General features: G+C 37.9%; 1 protein-coding gene across 3 annotated transcripts in view; it reads left to right on the top strand.

Annotated features, from left to right (window-relative positions):
- Hpse2 (heparanase 2 (inactive)) overlaps positions 1-19,999 on the top strand; it is a 449,190-nt gene that overhangs the window by 227,386 nt on the left and 201,805 nt on the right. Inside the window, exon 4 of one of the 3 annotated variants that reach the window (XM_013017680.1) lies at positions 19,799-19,972. The exons of the other annotated variants lie outside the window; for them this stretch is intronic. Within the exon in view, the coding sequence (XP_012873134.1) occupies positions 19,799-19,972 (174 nt within the window). The remainder of the gene's footprint in view (positions 1-19,798; positions 19,973-19,999) is intronic. 3 annotated transcript variants of the gene reach the window in all.

The following is a 19,999-nucleotide window of genomic DNA, read 5'->3' as shown; positions in this document are numbered from 1 at the left end:
TTCTGTGATAGAGGATTCCTTCTGATCCACACACGGGTATGAAGGTAGTAGAAGGCAGGGAAACTTGAACTTAAAGAATATACAGTACACATCAAGAAGAACTATTGATTCTCTTTAAGGGAGCAGTAGGAACATCTTTAAGCCAAACAGAAAAGTTAGTAGTTACTTGTCATGGAAACACAAATCAACTACAATCCTGATTTTACAGAAAATTATGATTTGGAACTAAAGGGCAAAAAAAATCTTTTATGGTTTCCCCCCCATCTGTTCTGCCTATAACAGGAAAGATGAAAGAAGTAAGCCAATCCTTGTCAGGGAGTCACAGAAGGCAAGCCCAGATAAGGTTGATAGGAAAAGCACTTAATTAAAGTCAGTGCCTTGAGAGACAACGTCAGATAATGGATTTCACTTTCAATATATCGTATGCTTTGAAGTATAGACAAATATCTTCAATATTCCTTAGTATTTAATGCTCCTGCGAATGCATTCCTGTAGGTCAATCTAGTACTACATATTTTAGGTACCATTATTTGCTCTCTAAAAAATATTTTCAGATCATTTTAATATGTAGAGTAAGACATAGCTATTTTCTCTTACTCCTCAGAATCACTGGAGTGAATGTGATTCTAGTGAGTCGCTACACTTTTTTTTCCAAAGACTTGTATCCCCACAAATATATACACACAGAAATAGCTTCAAAAACCTCACATGAAGCTAGGTTCCACTTACTGCTCCTCATCTTGCTCTTTTACCTGATGTATGGCCTTATAGACTTGGATAGTCTTATTTCTATGAGTACAATCATAACCACTAGAAACAATCTTAATTGTTAAGATTAGTTGTTAATTGTTCATCTTAACAATTAAGATTGTTTCTAGTGGTTATGATATAACAATAATAGTGTAATTTAAAAATAAAAATCATTATGGAAAACAATATTTAAAAAGTTGCCAAAAAAAGCTAAAGAATTTATATGATGATTCCCTCACTCTGTTTAGTTACCATCTCATGGCAATTTCATTTTGTTTTACTCCCTTTTACCCACTTATGAATTGACATGGAGGTTATAGCTAATATTTTTCTAAACAAATGCAACAACGATGCACATATTTATAAATGTATTTTTATGCACCTATCTAAACCTTGATCGGTGACCCTAAGCCCCAGATCAGTGAATGTGGGTTGGGGTATTCTCTGAAGAATCCCGGGAAGGGCAGATGTCTGGTCTATACTAGATTACCAGAGAAAAACTGAAGTAAGAAAGCTAAAATCTGGAATTTCACTGTTTTGTACAGCTGGGGGCTTGGGTTTAATGGAAACCAGTCATGGGAGATAAGTGTTCTCAGTTGAGATAAGCTCTAGCTAGCGTGTTAAACTAGTAAACCAGGACTTCAGAGCTATGTAGTGAGAACACTAATTGGAGACGATCAAGACTAAAACTTTATGGTACCTTTGAAGGGTGCTCTAAATGTAATTATGAGAATATATGTTTTTATACAGAGATTGTAAAAATTAGGGAAATGTGAATGCTATTCGAAAGGCCAGATTGTGCTCAGATTTGTTGGTGTGATTTCTCTGAAGATTATCAGATGTTTGCATTATTCAGATGTAGTTATAAAATAACATGCTTTACCAATAAAGAAAACTTTGGTGTTTCTATTTTTCCTGGCTCAGAAAAAGGGTCTATGTCTTTTAAAATGCTGCTAAGTGTGAGTTGAAGGCTTCTGAAGCATGACTCTCTCACTTAATTCCAAAACAAAGTCCAGAATTTAAATGTTTTGATTAAACATTATATACTACAACATGTGGTTGATTGATTATGTGAACTGTTTTCATTAATTGGTTTATAAATTGCATTGCCCCAATTAGGAGAGCCAGCAAAAGAGCAGAGAAAACACAGAGGCATCATTAAGGAAGAGGCATTGTTCTTGGAGTAGAGTTGGATGTAAAAGGGGATTTCAAAATGGGATGAGCCTAATGCTAGTGCTCATGCCTGTAATCCTAGTTACTCAGGAAGTTGAGGTCTGATTATTGTGGTTTGAATCCAATGCAGGCAAGAAAGTTCTCCAATTAGCCCTCAAAAAAGCTAGAAGTAGATGTGGGCAGTGGTAGAGTGCCAGTGAAATAACAAAGAGACAGTTGCCCAGGTTATGAGTTTAAGCCTCAGGACCTCCATTTAAAAAAAAAAAAGAGTGGAACTATAGTTTCAGATGAATGACAAAGCAGATGACTGCACCCACCAATAGAAGCTGAGGATTTCTGGGAGATGAGCTTAGTTTTGAATATTCTCCTTTTGAGAGTCAGGAGATTCTTGGAGTGGGAGAATCGTTGGTTGGAAATATTGGGTTTAGAACACTCATACAGGTGTCGGTTAAGCGATTTGCATTGTCTGCCCATGGGAGCTTGTAAAAGAACTCAAAGCAGAGATGTTCATCTTAGAAGGTCTCCTTGTTTAGTGTATGGGAAGATACAGTGCGCCAGGAAAGAACCCATTGGATGAGAAAGCCTAGTTAGAGCAGGTTCTGGAATTAGAAGAGGAGGGTCCCTATTTTCTTGTGTCCATCATAAGGATTCCATCATTATCGTTCCAAGAAAGTAAAAAGTGTTTTGGATAGGCCTACTTCTTTGTTTTTGTTTTGTTTTGTTTTTAAAGTACTTGGGGTGGAACTCAGGGCCTCATGCTTTCAAGGCTGGCTCTCCACCACTTGAGTCCTATATCTTTAGCCCTATATTGGTCTTAGTTATCTTTTCAGATAAAGTCTTGTATTTTCACCCAGGTCGGTCTAGGACTACAAACCTCCTACATATGTCTCCATCATAGCTGGGATTATAGGTGCATGCCATGCTGAGCTTGTTTGTTGAGGTGAGGGGCTCACTCTTTACCTGAAATATTTAGGAGTTGATGATGAAGAGAGCAAAAGATGCTGCCAAAAAGTGTTTACAGTTCTTCGATTCCCCCCCCTTGGATAACTTCCTCACGACCCAGCGGCCTCATCCTGCCCCCAGGATTTCTCAGAACTCATAGAATTCAACAACTTTGGCCTTCTTTTTTGTTTCTCAACCATTCTAAACTTGTTCTGCCTCAAGGCCTTGTGTACTTGTTATTTTCTCTGCCTACAACGTTCTCCTCCCAGATCTGCACTTGGCTGGCTTCTTCTCATCATTGGGCCTTCGCTCAAATGTGACACTTCAACACCTCACCTCGGGCAGTCATCTCCCACTACTCAAACTAAAGTAGCTCTCAATTACATTAACCTGTTTTCTTGTCTCCATGGGATTTATCATCTGAATTTATCTTGTTTAATTTATTGCCTGTCACCTCCTTCCCTCTCCACTTTCCAATTCCTACCTACTGAAAATACAGGTTCAGGCTGGGGTTGTAGCTCTGTGGTGGGGTGCTTGCTGAGAATAAAAGTCCGTAAAAAAAAGGACCTTGAATGTCTTGAAAACTGCATAGCACCTGATATGTTGTGGTTACTTGGTTCTATTTGCAGAATGCCCAAGAATGTATTTATGTGTACAAAGGCTAGAGATGAATAGCAGTTAAAAAATAATAAAGCAGTGGAAGATAGCTTAAGGAAATGTGGATAACTTAAGGAAATGATTTCATTCTATTAGCTGGTTGTGTGTGTGTGTGTGTGTGTATGTGTGTGTGTGTGTGTGTGTGTGTGTGTGTGTGTGTGTGTTTGCTGGTACTGGGGCTTGAATCAGGGCCTTCTACTTTTGCATAGCTTTTCAGTCAAAGCTGGGGCTCTACCACTTAAGCCATACTTCCTCGTTCAGCATGTTACTGGTTAATTGGAGATAAAGGTTTTGAAGATTTGTCTGCTCAGGCTGAGTTTCCCATTGCATTCCTTCAATTTCAGCCTCCTACATGGCTAGGGGTGAGTTAAAGGGGTGAGACACTGGCACCCTGCTTAGCCAGTTGATTTTTCAACTAGAAGTTGCCAGTGGGCTAAAAGAACCTATGGCTACAGCGCTGTTTCTTGTGATGGTATTACAATACCATAGGTACATTCTACCTAGACCACAGGATGGAAGGAGTAAGCCATGTGAGGATCAGAGAGAATAGAATTCCAAATTCAACAAATATGAACATCTGAAATCCAAATGATTCTGGACTGTTCTTACAGAAGATACGTTCCTGAGAGGGAGGAGACTCCAGGCTGGTGGAAATAGGGTACTCACATATTTGAGAACAACCCATTGGCCTGAGGGCTCATGCTAATGAAAAATTTCACATTCCAACTTATTTTTTTTTGTCTGTGAAGTAGGCATGTCATTATTACTTTGCCACATTTTGAGACGTGCTGGAGAAGAGCTAAGGCAAGCATTTGTTTAATAAAGACACTAAGTAACAACATCCCTCATTTCATCTTCTTCCGACCTTTTCAAAGCTCTCCTTCAAAGCCATTCTCTTTGAGGTTGTATTTACCCCATATTAAATGTCTCTCTGAGTAAATTCTTTGGGTAAGGGCCAGTCTTCATGGTGTTCTTGCTAGTGCAAGAACTTTAGAGCTATCTTAAATGACAGGTTTCCTTTGTACAATTGGTTGGAGCACTAACCACCATTCTGACCCCTGGGTGGTAGGAGCCATTTCTCATTCTTCCTCTTCTTCTTCTTTTTCATTTCATTTCTTTCTTTCTTGTCTTTTCTTGTAGGAATTTGTATGGGGCTGGGCTTCATTAGACTCTTTTAAATGCATAAAAATGCCAACCACACTTTTCAGACATGATGTTTTCAGGCACTTGTAAGTTCAAAAATACCCTTTATTCTTTCCAACTCAGTAAGAAGGCTGTTCCCCATGGAGGCTTAGCCACAAGACAAGTTTGAAGTTTTCTTTTGTTTGGTTTCTGGGGAGAGATTGGTGAAGTAGCAACAGAAGCCCTCTACCCTCTACTCAGTTTTCTATATTTGGGGTGAGGGAGTGATGGGAGTAACAAAGCTAGCCTTGCCTTCATTTCGGTCTTCCTTAGGTTGGGAAGGATCCGCAGATCATGTTTACACAAATGCATATGCTGACACTAATTTCACCTTGATGAGACAAAGAGAGAAAAGCAGCTAGTGACCAGATTCATTATTGGTTGAAAATAAAACTATTTTTTTTCATTGCGTGGGTGAGAGTATTCTAAAAGAAATTCTACCTCCTTGAAACCATAGGCACAGAAGTGTACCTGTTTTAACCTTTAGCTGTTATATATTTGAGGAAGCATAGAAAATATTCAAAAGCACCATAGTCATTTTATGCATGCTAGACACATAAAGTTAAGTGGAAAAACAAAGTGCCACTCAGTTATCTTTGTGAAAAAGTTGAACTAGGAACCAACTAACAAGATGAATAATTCAGTAGAAGGAATATGGAATTAGACAGTGGAGAACTGGTCTATGATTGTGTCTGTCTAGCTGTGCAATGTTAGGCAAATCTAATCTCTCTAGACCTTGAGTCAAGCATTCATTTAATGGACAATGTCATCTGAAAAATAAGTATGAAATTATTCTGACAATATATAAGTTCTACAATACAGAGAGACTAAAGGCTCATTTAGTAGAAGTACCTCTGCAAGCAAACTCTTTGTTTTGTAGAGGTAATTTTTCTGTGAAGCAATTGCTATTTCACAGGTATTTGGCCAAAAATTGGAAACACGAATAAAGTAAACAATCTTTTATGGAAATAAGGAAAAAGTTTATGTCTTTTCCCTCCTTTCTTTCATAGCAAAAGCAGACACATACAATAGTGGATACCTATAATAGATATGGAGACACAAATTTTAGTAGATACATATAACCTGTACCTACTGCTTTGAGATTCTCACTAGAGTTCTCAATTCTGGAAACAATACGCAGTCAGGCTTTCCTCTTCTATCTTCCTCCCAAGTCTTCTTGAAGTTCATTAGTCATGATCAAATCAACAGCCTTTGTTAAGACTTTCTATTGAATATCCTGCAGAACTGATTGAATATCCATCAGTTCCCTCTTCCAGGTTCCAATGCCTGGGCTCACCCAAAGTCCATTTCAGCAATTATTTCTGTCTTCAAGTCATAAAGGTAATGCTATTAAACATGAAGCTCATTGCTGTCATTGCTGTATACAAGTTAAGAAACATAAGGTAGTCTTTATTTTATGACAATTAAAAAAAAACAACCTTACAGAATGTTTATTGACAGAAAGTCAGGCAAAAAGATACTATGAGTGCCATCTTGTGGCAAGGCATGACCTACCGCGTCTGATTGGCATGTCTCAATTGCAAACATTCAAATGTTAGCTGTCCCTTACCTGCTCCTGTGTCAGTCAGGTCCGAAGGCCACTCTTTCACCAGCAATTTTTAACCTTACTCTTTGACTCACTGCAGTTATTCTGTTTATTTCTTTTTGTACCTACCTTCTTCATTTTGCTAGCTTTAGTAAAATATTACTTCGCTATTTGAAAATCTCCTACCTTAAATGTCATTGTTTTCTCCTAGTATATAGCCAGATCTTTCTCTATTTTTTTTCTTATGTGTTAACACTTGCATTTTCTTCTTTTATAACCATGGTAGCTCCACCCTGACCCAGCCCTTAGTAGAGTTGCTACATCAATATAGGATGGTCCATTAAATTTGAACTTTAACTAACAATCTTGTAAAGATGTCATTATGACACAACTATCACATGGGATGTTCTTGTATTGAGAAGTTATTTGTTATCTGAAATTCACATTCAACTGAGCATTTTTATATTTCTAAATTTAACAGCCCCATCATCTTTTTTCATTTGTGGTAGACACGGAAACGTGCTGATTTCTCTCCTAGATGTACTTGCTGCCTATTTATGGGAACGGAGGCTGGAGGACATCCTCTGCCCGGCAGCTCCTTCGAGAGCCGTAGAATGCTACCTCATACAATGGCAGCCCTCTCTGGGCAGCCATGTCAGTGACTGAATAAAAAAAAAGCTATGCTGCCCCAACCAACAGTCTGACTCAAGATGACTCTGACAGGCAGTATTTGCCTAAGGGCTCCCCACCAGGTTAGTGAGGGCATTTACAGCTTGCCTTGGTTTCCCTTCTTCCTTTGTTCAGCCTGTTTCCTTATATTACTCTCAAAGGATATTGAATCTTAATAAATGTCTAGATTCTTACTTAGCTTTTGCTCCTGAAGAACTCAACCAGTAACACTCCTCCTTTTAAGGGGCCATTCTTGTGACTTTACCCTTGGGCTATGTTGATGAGCCCCAAGTATGTGTCTAGGGACCTCTCATAGCCTCCCATTGACCTCTCTATTCAATGTCTGATTGTATTTCTGACAGAATAGACAGAACTGAATCTATTCTCTTTTAATTTGCTCATCCAATAAATATTTAGTAAGCATCTACCCGGTTCCAAGCATTGTATTACTGGAGTTATAACAAGGAACAACAAACACAAATTCTTCAAGGAGTTTACACTCCACTGGAGAAGCAGATAATAAATGGGATGGATAAAGTGCATTGCAAGGTATAGAGTGATAAATGCAAAAGAGAAAAGAAAACCAAAAGGGTAGAATATGGGGTGTATGTTTTGGGTGGCTGTGGACAATTTCAATTTATTCAGCTATTTGGCCAAAGAAAAAGTATTCATCAGAATAAATTGGGCAATGCAGCAGCATTAACTCTAGATAGTATCAGATTAACCAAATAAGTTAACTTTGTGTTGCTAGGAAGTCTGATATAAGTGATTGGTCATTGAGCAATTGAGGAATCCAGACTTCTTGTGATGGTGGTAATTGTCACATATACCCAAAATGATGGAGCCATTTGGTATCCAACAAGTGCCGCGGCAGGCAAGTGACACATCACTCAGACACACATTCCTATTTGCCAAAGCAGCATCACATGCTCCCACTTAAACTGCATGCAAAGCCAGACAATGTCCCCCACTCTGGCTAGAAAGAAGAAACATGCCATTTGCTATGCTGCGTCAGAACACTTCACTGAAATGATGGCCTTTGAGTAAAGACCTAAAGGGATTTCCCCATTTTTTTAAAAAAAGAAATGACATCTAAATTACCATATTGAAATCCTATACAAAAGGCCTTGTCTATGTCTTGAAATGTTTCCTGTATGTTTCTCACAGTCTACTTTGAGTTGATTTTTCTCCTGCAGAGTAAAAAACAGAGTTCTAGTTAGTCTTCCACATATGAATATCCCAATTTTTTAGCGCCACTTGTGGCAAGGCATGACCTACCATGAGGGCATGACCTACCATGACCTAACCAGTTGTTAAAGGTATGATCTTTTCCCAGTGTAAGTTTAGGGAAACTTTGTCAGGAATCAAATGGTTTTAGTTGGTCTTTATGTCTTCTAATTCTGTGCCAGTCCTAGGATGATTTTATGACTATAAATTTGTGATATACTTTGAAGTAAGCAATACTCTTTTTGCTCAGAATTGCTTTGGCTATTCAAAGTCTTTTGTGTTTCCATTGAATTTTAGGACGAATTCCCCCCACCCACCCACCCACCATTTCTGTGAAAAAGGACATTGTCATATTAAAGAGAACTATACTGGACCTGTAGCTTCCTTTCAGAAGTGTGGCTATTTTCGCTATGTTAATTTTGCCAATCCATGAGTAGAAGAGGTCTTTTTATCTTCTAATGTCTTCAATTTTGTTTTCTTAATGTTTGAATTATAGGCTTATTTCACTTTCTTTGCTAGGGTTATTCCCCCTCTCCTCTTTTTGTTTTAGGTTTTAGATATTGAATGAGATTGTTTTCCTGATTTTTTTTCTTAGCCTGTTCATTGCTAATATATAGAAACACTAATAATTTTCACATGTTGATTTTATATCCTGTTTTTTTACTAAAAGAGTTTATCAGGTATTTTTAATAGTTTTAGGGTCTTTTAATCATAGCTAGACAGACAGACAGACAAACAGATAGATAGATAGATAGATAGATAGATAGATAGATAGATAGATAGATAGATAGATAGATAGATAATCAGACATTGAGGAGAGAGGTCAATGGGCAGCTATGAGTACAGGTATGAGAGGTCTCTAGACACATACTCAGGCTCATCAACACAGCTCAAGGGTAAAGCCATAAGAATGGCTCCTTAAAAGTATGAGTGCTGCTGGTTGAGTTCTTCAGGAGCAAAAGCTAAGTAAGAGTCTATACATTTATTAAGACTCAATACTCTTTGAGAGTAATATAAGGAAACAGGTTGAACAAGTTGGCTTCAGTGTTTTCAGACTATCCATCACATGACATAGAAGGTCTGGGTTCAGAGTTCTCAAACCTTTCTAGCAGCCAACATAGGAGTCAAGAACTGGGACCTGGAGGCTGAACATTGTGCCAGCCATAGACTCTTAGTGCTTTGTTTCCTCCATAACCTTTAGGTGAGAAGACTGGCTCCTTGACAAGGAAGACAGGGCCTCCAACTATTAGGCCCTTTGCTGCCAGAGCTCCGGGCTGCTTGAATTTCACTTCAGAACCACACCAGACTCTCTCCTTTTTACAACCACCTCTGTGCCCAGACATTGTGGCAGAGTATCTCCCAGAGCCATGATTAGTCCATGTTTTCAAGCCTCCAGAGTAGCTCAGTCTCAAACAATAGACCCTCTCTCAAGATGTTGTTTTGCTGAAGCTCCCAGAGATGAAGGGTGCAAGCAAATGTCTGTTACTATCAAGGCTCTTCTTCTACAACAAAGCGGTCACTGTCTCAGGAAATCCCTACATTGAGTTTAAGGCTTCTGGGAGATGTGGGCTTATCTTGTAACTAGAATTGCCAATCTGTCACCAGCACTATCCTTTGCTTTGTGACTGTGTGTTCTGCTTCCTTTCATCCTGGGGAGCTGGTGATGGGGCTTGAAACTATTTGCTGTGTTCCTCTATACCCTTTATTTCTCTATGATTTTCTCTTGTTCTGCCAGTTCTTTTATGATTCCCAATATTCTTCCTCACTCTTGTGTTACCTGATTCTTCTCATTCAGAGTGAAGATAGTAGACGCTTTTAGTTTCCCATCTTGCCCTCTCAATTGTTTGCATTTTATCATATTTTCATCTATCTATCTATCTATCTATCTACCTATCTATCTATCTCTATATTTTTGCTAAGTTTGAGAGTAATTTGAAGATAGCATGATAATTCTATTCCTAAATATCTTAGCATGTATTTCCTACCTCAAACAACATTCTTCTACATAACCACAATATCATTACTAAACCTAGGAAACTGAGCATCAATTGATTCAATATCACATAATAAAGGGTTTGTACCATAGTTGTTTATTTTTCTGATTTTTCTTAGGGTCAATATTCCACTTCTTTTTCCTGTTCAGTTCTTGAGTCAAACAAGGAGTTTGGTAAGAATACTACTTGGGTAATGTGCAATTATGCTCTTTAGAAAGCTTTCAGAGGTTGCAGCAGGGAGAAAGGATTCAATGATGCTAAATGGAGAGGAGAGGGCAGAAATTCAGGTGGATAAGACAGTGGCTTTAATCAGAGTAGCGATGGGGACAATGACATCATAGCTAGGAAAAATTTTATAGATAGGGTTGAAACACAGCTTTGTTTGTCATAGGTGAGAGAGAGGGAGAGGTGGGTAGAAATTCCTAGATTACTAAAAGATAACTTATTATTCAATTCAAGCAATATCAGAAAAGAATTAGGTTCATTTAAGTGGTTGGTGACTTGATTTTTTTCTTCACATATGCTGTTTGAAATACAGGTGAGTCATTCAGACAGAATTAATGAATATAATTAACTCAGAGTTCAGAAGAGCCCTAAACTTTCAAATTCTAATTTGTGGCTCAAGTATTAGAATATAGGTTGGCAATACAACCATTTCTGTCTAGATAAGATTGTCTATACAAAGAAAGAGAGAAGAGAGATAGTTAATAAAGCATTTTTAGGTAAGGTTTAGCAGGAGGTCCTAGTCCATTGTTCTTCCTCCTGTAACCATTCTGTTGGTTTCCAAAATTCAAAATTCTGAGGTTGTCCCACTAAATTTTCTCAGCATATTTTTATATGTAAAGATACTGTACAGAGGGGTTACAGTTACATGAGTAAGGTAATGAGTAGATTTCCTATCAAGCATTATTACCCCCTCCTTTGTTTTCCCCTACCATCCCTTCCCTCCCCATCTCCCCAACTCCTCCCTCCTCCCCCTGAAGTTGTAAAGTTCATTTTCAACATAGTACATCTCATTGTTACAATAGGTCAACCTGTATCCTTGTTTCAGCATTTTGTTATTTCCCTTCCTCTCCCCAATTTTTTTTAAAAGGTATATACAAGATACAAGGGCACTGGAATTAAATACAGTGAAAACAGGGGGTTTTAAAATGTCAACTAAATTCAGATTTGCTGGGTTTCACTACAGATTTCCCCAAGGTAGACTAGAGAATCACTGGTACTGAACCCATACTCATACTCACATGGTTGATGCTATCCAGTGGTCCTTGCCTCAGATCCTTGGGGGAGGGGGAGGCTGTCTCTCTGGGAGCAGCCACAGCCTAGATAAGATGGGACTGCTATACCTCCTCTACCACTGCTTGGTTCAATCCCAGAATGTGCTGAAGCCTATTATGCAAATTAATCAAATGCAATGAAGATGGTCACACATTAGCTGCGCATATGCACACATGGGTTTCTTCCATCTGGATTGCAATTCTATGATGGAATAGTTCCAGACTGACCTCGCAGAAGAAAAATGAAGAATGTTCTCTTAGTTCTATATAGTACTTCAACTTTATCAAGTTTATGCTGTTTCTACAGATAGCTCTCAGCAAATGGAGAAGAGCACCAGGATTCAATAGTTTCTCCCCACTCTTCCAAGAAGTCTTTTGTACTCCTTCCCCAGGGTTTACCAACAATACTAGAGAGTTTTCTTTGACACTTGTGGATTCTGTTGTAAAGAACTTGCCCATTTCCAACATACTTAGAGTCATGTCAGACGAATATCTATAAAATGGAAATTCGTATTCAATGAACTCTAAAGCGAAAATGAAGGAGATGGTGCATGTAAGAGAATAAGAGAAGGCCTAAAAAATTACGCAAGGAAAGGAGCGGCTGAGCCCAGTGGGAAGCTGTGTTCACCTGCCAATACCTGTTACTTAACAACTGACATTTTCCAGATCTCATTTCAGGGAAGACAACACAACATCTGTCCTGCTGTTACCCCTCCCCCTTTCCCCACCACCCCTCTGCCTGCCTGCCAGCACTGTGAGGGCTAAAAGAAGGAGAAAGCAATTAGCGGGTGAATGGGGGATGGATGGAGTTGGGAACCTGCTGAGAGCCAACACCAGAGATCTCATCTGATTGTGCAGCTGACTTTGGAAGTTTCTATCACAAGTAACACTGATGAATGTAGACAAGTACTGAGAAGAGGGAGAGAGACTGGAACAAACATTTTACAATAATGGGATTCTTTGTTTTGATAGTTATAATACCCGTGGCTCTCTATCCTCTGCTCTCTTGAACCACTAGCGTGCTTGATATGTAGAGCAGATAGGAAATTTCGTCTTGAATATTGTAGTAACCTTGCCAAGGAGAACTATAAAAAATAATTAGACTCCGAATGTTCAGTTACTTTTTCCTTTCCTATTTTGTTCTTTAATATCTTCTCTGCCATTACTGCATATATATGAACATATGCATGTGTCCATGCATGTGTGCCTATGAAGCAATGCATGTGTCTATGTGGGAATATACAGAATGTACTAAAATTATATATATATATATATATATATATATATATATGTGTGTGTGTGTGTGTGTGTGTGTGTGTGTGTGTGTGTGTGTATCAAGAATAACCCAGATTTTCTTATGTTAACTTTAATCTAAAAGGTTTTATTAATCCTGAAATAAGACAAAGAGCCTATGATTGGAGCTAATGCAGAAAAGTTTGAAAGCACAGGGCTTATTTGTTTGGAGGGCTGTTTCTAACAACAAAAGCATGTTTGCTATTTTTGGAGTCTGCCATATTTCACTTTAAAATATGGCAGCATCTTTCCCATGTCAAAAACATTCTGTAGTGCCTTTATTGAATTTCATTCTTAAATTTATTTATTCCATTATTGCCAGATTTGCTTCTCCCCTCTCCCATTGAGCAAACTATTGTCACTTTTCCATCCAGTTCTGTATATTTCCAGAGGGGGGAAAGTGGTATTTTTGAGTCAAAGCTCTATGCATTTTTAAAGGTTTTGATACATATTGCCAGAATGTACCTTTATTGAGGAGGGTTAAAGGTTTACAAGAATTCAGTTTATAATGAATATGCACAAAAGAGGAAAAGCAGGGAACTATAAATTATAAGGTGGGTCTTTACTATGTGTTCTTGAAGTATCTAGACTAGACTTATTTCAAGAGTTATCACTGAAAACAATGCCAGAGTAAGTCTGGACTGGTTTAGGGAAAGAGAGACAATCTGAGAGACGAGCCTCTGGTTCTTTATTGGCGGTTTACTAAATTTCACACAAATAATGCTTGTATTCAATGTTCAGATCCTACAGGATCTGAGATGCAGAATATTAAGACCTAGAGTTTCATTAAGAACAGTTTAGGACTATGTAAAGGGATTTACTATAGTAGAAAAACAATTAAATTATAATTGAATAAATTCTTGCTGATGTTTCTACTGAATTAAATATTTCTGATGTACAGAATAACTTCTGAATAAAGATTCATTATCTCTGGCTATGAGCTTGAAAACATCCATTGTTTCCAGGGGCTGTGAAGGGGTAGGGACCTTCTAAGGACTTTTTCAGGTGTGGGGCCCAGCATGAATGTAGGGCACCTGCTATATGGCCACCTTGGCAAGGTGAATGGTCACACTAGCTTGGTGATAGATATCTCCTCAGGCCCTGTGGATGGCCAGCTGCAGTACTGGCAAGAGTTTCTGCCACTGGCAGCCCCAGCACTGATGGAGGGTGGGGTAGGAACACTTGCCCTCAGACCAGGCAGTGATATGGGTCCACACAATACATGGGCAAACTTTGGTTTTTACACCTAATCCTGACAGCGGTGTGTACTCTCTGAGGTGTGGAGGTAGGGTGGAAGACTGGGGCATTCACTTTCTGTACCCATGGAATCCTTTCATCCAGACACATCCTCATTTACTGCAAAATCTCCTATGGATGTCTTGAGTATTCTCTTACCCAGTCATGACATCAGCTGTTTCTCCAGCTTGCCCTGGTTCCTTTTATTAGAGAATAACAAGTCCTGTGTGTTAGGTATACTCATTGATACCAAAAAGTTATTGTTTCCTGGCTTTTCCTGAAAAAAAATACACATACATACATATGTATATACACTTATGAATATTCAAATAGTAAATGTATGACCTTATATATTTAATATTATATATGTAATATAATATATTCTAAATGTATATCAAACAGGGTCTCACTATGTAGTCCAGGCTGGCCTCAAATTTAGGATCTTTCTGCCTTAGCCTCCTGAGTGCTGAGATTACTGGTGTTAACCACCAATCTGGCTAAATGATGAGTAGAAAGATATATAGATAGATGTGTACGTATCTATCTCTATGTGTATATGTTAGAAAATTAGGAAAGTTACAAATATTAAATTCATGCACAGAAATATCTATATTTTGGTATCAGCTCTGTTTCTTTAAATCTTATTTGTATCTTCTACATATTTCCAATTCCATTCCAACTCCACAGTTCATGTTAGCCTTCTCTCTTTCCTTATTCTCAATGTCTTTTTATAACATACATTTTCTGTAATTTATTTAACTAGTTCTTATTTAATGGGCATTTGGAGTTTTTTTTTTTAGTGATTGGCTGGTAAAATGAGTATTGCAATGATTTTCTTCTGTACTTATACTTTGGAAAGCTTTTTATAAATATTTAGGTTAGAAAATGGCAGTGAGTGGGCTTGCTTGGTCTAAAAGACTCCACATTTAAATTTTGATAGCTAGTTCTAAAGTCTACTCTAGTCACATTTAAAAAACAAAAACAACTTGTTTCTTAGCAGTAACATTTCTTAAAAACCTTATGAGCTTCTTTACTAATGTCAGTATTTCCCGTCCTTTTAGCCTGTCAGTATTTAGATGGATTCCTAATGTGATGCAAAGGCCTGCTGTACTCACTGATACTCAGTTTTCCTTTTAATCTAGTTAAACTGATTAATGAGCCCATTAGTCTCCACTCCCGAGTCTTCTGATGGTGTTGTAATTTTTATTCAGAGACATTTCCTAAACCTCATTCTATTTCAACAGCTTTAGCTAAATTATAGACATTTATGCTGATTTCTTTATAACCTAGTTAAGGTTTCATTGCCCTGACTAACTTGGTGATATTTCTCTTCCTATTAAAATTAGCTCTCATTGTAGAGATATCCTCCCTCTTTCTGAAATGGCTGTGTTCACCCAGGCAATTTTCAAACTGTTCTCTTGGTAATAGCTACAATTGAATCCTCCCCCACTGGCTATACTCACTAAATCAAATGGCTCCTCACTTACCTGATGGTTCCTCTCTCTGAATTTCAAAAGGCAAAGCTGGTTCATTCACCTCACAGTGTTCCTACTTTCCCATTCCTCACTGTCTCTGTCTCTCTCTTTCTCTCTCTCCTCTTTCTCTGTCTCTCTCCTTGTTTCCTCTGTCCTTGAAGCCTCTGTTGGATGGTCACCCATACTTTACCTATAGGCTCCATTCTAAACAAAACACTTAAAACGAGTAAGTATATTATTTGAACACATGTAACACCCAGAATAGACATATCCTAATATACATTATCTAAAGGGAATTTGCTATAATGAACAGTGATAATCCAGGTTGGCTAGTTAGGGTCAGACAAATTACAGATGGCATTGAATGGACCTAAACAGCACCTGCATATGTCAGACACTTCTTACAGTTTATTGTGTACTAGATTCCGGATTGGATGCTCAAATGGTACACATTTTTTATGTCTGCTCTTTGGCAAATGTCTTGAGAGAGAAAGATGAAGCTGAACAATGAGTATGATTGGCTATGGTTGTTAACAGGAGAAGATGAGGAACTGGGAGAAATCAGAGGAGGACCTTCTCCCTTCTCCCCACCCCTGCCCATGTGTCTGCCTCAGGGAGTCAGGGAGCCCTCACAGAGGAAGCCATTGATCTAGGGGATGAAGGGTGAAGACAAGAGGAGGAAAGACATTCTAGGCAAAGCTTGTTCACAACATGGGGTGATTGACTGATGCAGTTTGTCCAAAAAAAATGGTGAGGATTTCTAACATGATGCAAATTTTATCCATCCCTAATGCTTGGACCGACTCTGTGGGCATGCATCACATAGAAAAATGTATTTACTTTGCTTTAAGGACTCCGTCTGTATTTACTTTGCTTTCGGGACTCTGTCCTGTTCTTTTCTTAGCTGACAATACAGGAATATACTATCCCTCTGTGACTATTCTGTTCTGTCAAAACCTTAATGTGATGGGAGAAAGCTTTTCCTGTGTGGCTGAGGAATTGGGTTTATGATCATTACCTTCCATTCCTGGAAGAGAGTACTAGTGAATTCAAAAGAAGAAATGGTTGCATTTGTATTCAGCTTATTCTGATTATGAACACCCAAAAAATCAAATGATCAAATCCCATGAACAACAAGGTATAGCGTTTTCAATAGTCGAACAGTCTGCATTGTTGGCTGCCTTCTAACCCCTAGGGAAAGGACATGTAATGTAAAGGGCTCATTTGGGCTCCTGTTGATAAAAGGGTAAGTTATTAAGTCTCTGACATATAGAAGGCACTCAATAACATTTGCTGAATAAATTAATGATTTGAGCAATGTCCTGTTTATATTTGTTTGAATTTTTATCTTGTCTCTCAAGTGTCAAGTTCTGAAGGATGTCAGAAAATGATTGACCTTTATATGTCACTGTGAATTCATTGATCATATTATCCAGAGGGTTTTGGTTTTGTTTTGTTTTTTAACAAAGTGAAGTCTTGGATCATGAAATTTAAAAAGCCAATCTTGGGTGTTTCTGCTATTTGTTCCTTTTCTTGCTTTTATTCAAGTAAGTTGGTTGCACCAGTGTATTGCTTGTTGTCTACTTATTCTTTCTGCCTTCCTTGTCTCCTCCTCTATGTGTCACTCACATCGGCTTTTATTAACCAGAAACTCCTTGCAACTTCCACCTTTGGAGTTTCTTAAGACTGAATTTCTGCCCCTCCTCCTTGTTCTTCTCCTAACCATTAGAAGAAGCATTCAAGATTTTGTCTTCAGCCATCTTTCTATCTTTTGTCCTTCAGAAATCTCAAGGACTTTCAGAGCATCGACTGTCTGAGCCTATAAAAAATGGCTTCCTAGACTAGGCTTTCTTCCATCCCTCTCCAATTCCAGCTCCTCCTCTTTACCTGCCTGGTATATAAGTGCTGCGGGGAGTGCTATTCCTGGAAAACGCCAAGGCAGCCTGACTAGGGGACATAGAGATACTGTCACCCTCTTGTGGAAAGAGTAAAAAGTCATATTGAAGGGTCAATCATACGGAACTTGATAGCAGATATTCCCAGGAAGATTATATCTGTTAAGGCCCTACTAAATTGCTTTATACTCAATGTATATACATCTTAAATAAGCTCTAGAGAATATCTTTGAAGCCTATTGTAATTATTTTATGCAGAGTTCCCTTCAATTTCTTTCAGTTTCATATTAGATCACTTTTATGCAATGAAAAGAAACAGATTTGGGCTCTGGGAGCTCTTCATGATGACTTGTGGAAGAAGCTGAGGTATGGTAGATGTTTTGAAGGATATGATAAGAGACAGTGTCAGCCTTAAGGGGCTTCATGGAAGAGGCAGAGTGAACATTATTATATCTGAAGCCCATAGTATGCCAATGTGATGATTTAGCTAAAGATATTCATCTAAAAAAATCATCCCTGCTCTTTTAAAGAGTGTTTATTTTTTTTGGAAAATACTTTTATTTTGACCAGATTTTTTTTTCACCTACCCTTTCATATGGTTCCATCTTCTCCTCAAAGAATATCAGTTCTAATGAAGTTGAACCCATTCATTTCCCTTCATGGATTGGAAAAACCTATAGAGTAAACATAACTTTTTTTGTTGTTGAGTCACTAGTTGAAGCCAAAATTGATGTGCTTTTTATAAAGGCAAGCTTCTTACATTTCATTTAAATAAAAAATATAAATTTGGGGGCTGGGAAGGTGGCTCAGTGGTAGAGCGCTTGCCTTGCATGCATGAGGCCCTGGGTTCCATTCCTCAGCACCACATAAGCAAAAAGAAAAAAAAAGCCACAAGTGGCACTGTGGCTCAAGTGGTAGAGCGCTAGCCTTGAGCTGAAGGACAGCGCCAAGGCCCAGAGTTCAGGCCCCACGACCAGACCCCCCCCAAAATATATATATATATATATATATATATATAAATTTACTTTTATGTTATTTTGAACATGAAAAATGTATTCATAGTGTTGAATAGAAAACCAGTTAAAAATACATTAAATCATATAAACAAAATAATAGCCTAACTGCAATTTTATATGAATCTTCAAAAACCATTTCTTACTGACATGTAGATAATTATAAAATGATCATATATTTACATTGGTTTTTATATGATCACTTTAATAGACATTTTCACTTCGTTAGTTTGAAACAAAATAAATAGATTTATTCCTTTAATCTGAAACTTAAGCCATGTGTTGATTTTGCCAAAGTACTTAATTCTGGGTAGATTGTGAGACAGTTTACATGGATTTATTTTAAACTTAAAGGAGAAAAGTTTTTTCTGGCTTTTGGTACTTCTTAAAAATGTTTTCTCACATATGTAACAAGATGAAAATGGACTCAATCCAATATCCATGACCCTACTATAAAAGACCAAATACCTACAGCAAAATCTTTAATGGGACAACTTGAGTAACTCTACATCTCCTCTTGTAGAGCCCTAGTGTTCCATAGAAGCCATTTGAGAAGCTCTGATCTAGGGTCTTAGATAATGAATATTAGAGTAATGCGAATCCATGCACATGACTATTTACCTAAGGTACTTTTTACATGTATATACCACCTAAGGTCATATATTCACAACATAGAATACATTGTCTAAAAGAACAAATAAAACCTATATTATTAAAAAGGAATGAGAATAAGTAGAAGAAAGGTTAATAGAGAGTTCTATCATCAATAGAACTGATATATCATCAACAAACAGGGGAAATTTGAAGGAAATAGAAAGGCCTAAAGTTGGAGAGAAAAATATAAATGAGCTATGGAGACTTTAAACTAAGGAAGAAAGAGGGTCTTGAAAATTCCCTAAGGTATTAAGAGACTGGTGGGAATGATTGTGAGAAGAATCTAGAAAATGGTAGTATAGACATTGTAATAATTCACATCAATGGAAGGGAAGGCCAGCAAGAATGGTGGTGATAGAAATAAAGGAATGGCATAGAATGGAGGCAAATGGTTACAGAACTGATGATATCTGGCTCAACCTGACTATGAACATAGTTCTAACACTAATTATGGTATTTCTGTTCTCAGAAATATTAGAAATGTGGGCTTGAGTGAGATTTACTTGGAAGTCTTGGTAGATGGAGTTCATTTCTAAGACTCACCAACTTTCTTGATTTTGTACCAAGACACTATTCTTGTCATGATGTAGAGGAACATAGATCCTCCATGGACAGATCCAAAAAGTTAGAGAGATCCAGCTGCATGGTGAATTTTTCCAATTTTTAAATATTAGCAATTCAATTTATTTTGTTGTTGTTCAAGGCAATTCCTTAGCCACAGGAAGCTCATAGAAAGACTTTTTAGACTAGTTAATATTTTCATTTGGCTGAAACGTTGATTTGAAAGTTACAAGCCTTTCTCTGTTTCTTCCCAGCCAGGTCTCTAGACAAACTGTATAACTTCGCTGATTGCTCTGGACTCCACCTGATATTTGCTCTAAATGCACTGCGTCGGAATCCCAATAACTCCTGGAACAGTTCTAGTGCCCTAAGCCTGTTGAAGTACAGCGCCAGCAAGAAGTACAACATTTCTTGGGAACTAGGAAATGGTAAGTAAGGATGTTCTTTCCTCTGAA

This window comes from Dipodomys ordii, unplaced genomic scaffold (genome assembly GCF_000151885.1).
Source record: "Dipodomys ordii isolate 6190 unplaced genomic scaffold, Dord_2.0 Scaffold36, whole genome shotgun sequence".
Classification (NCBI taxonomy): Eukaryota; Metazoa; Chordata; class Mammalia; order Rodentia; family Heteromyidae; genus Dipodomys; species Dipodomys ordii.
The sequence above is the reverse complement of the archived record's forward strand: the minus strand, read 5'-3'. Positions and strand labels throughout refer to the sequence as shown.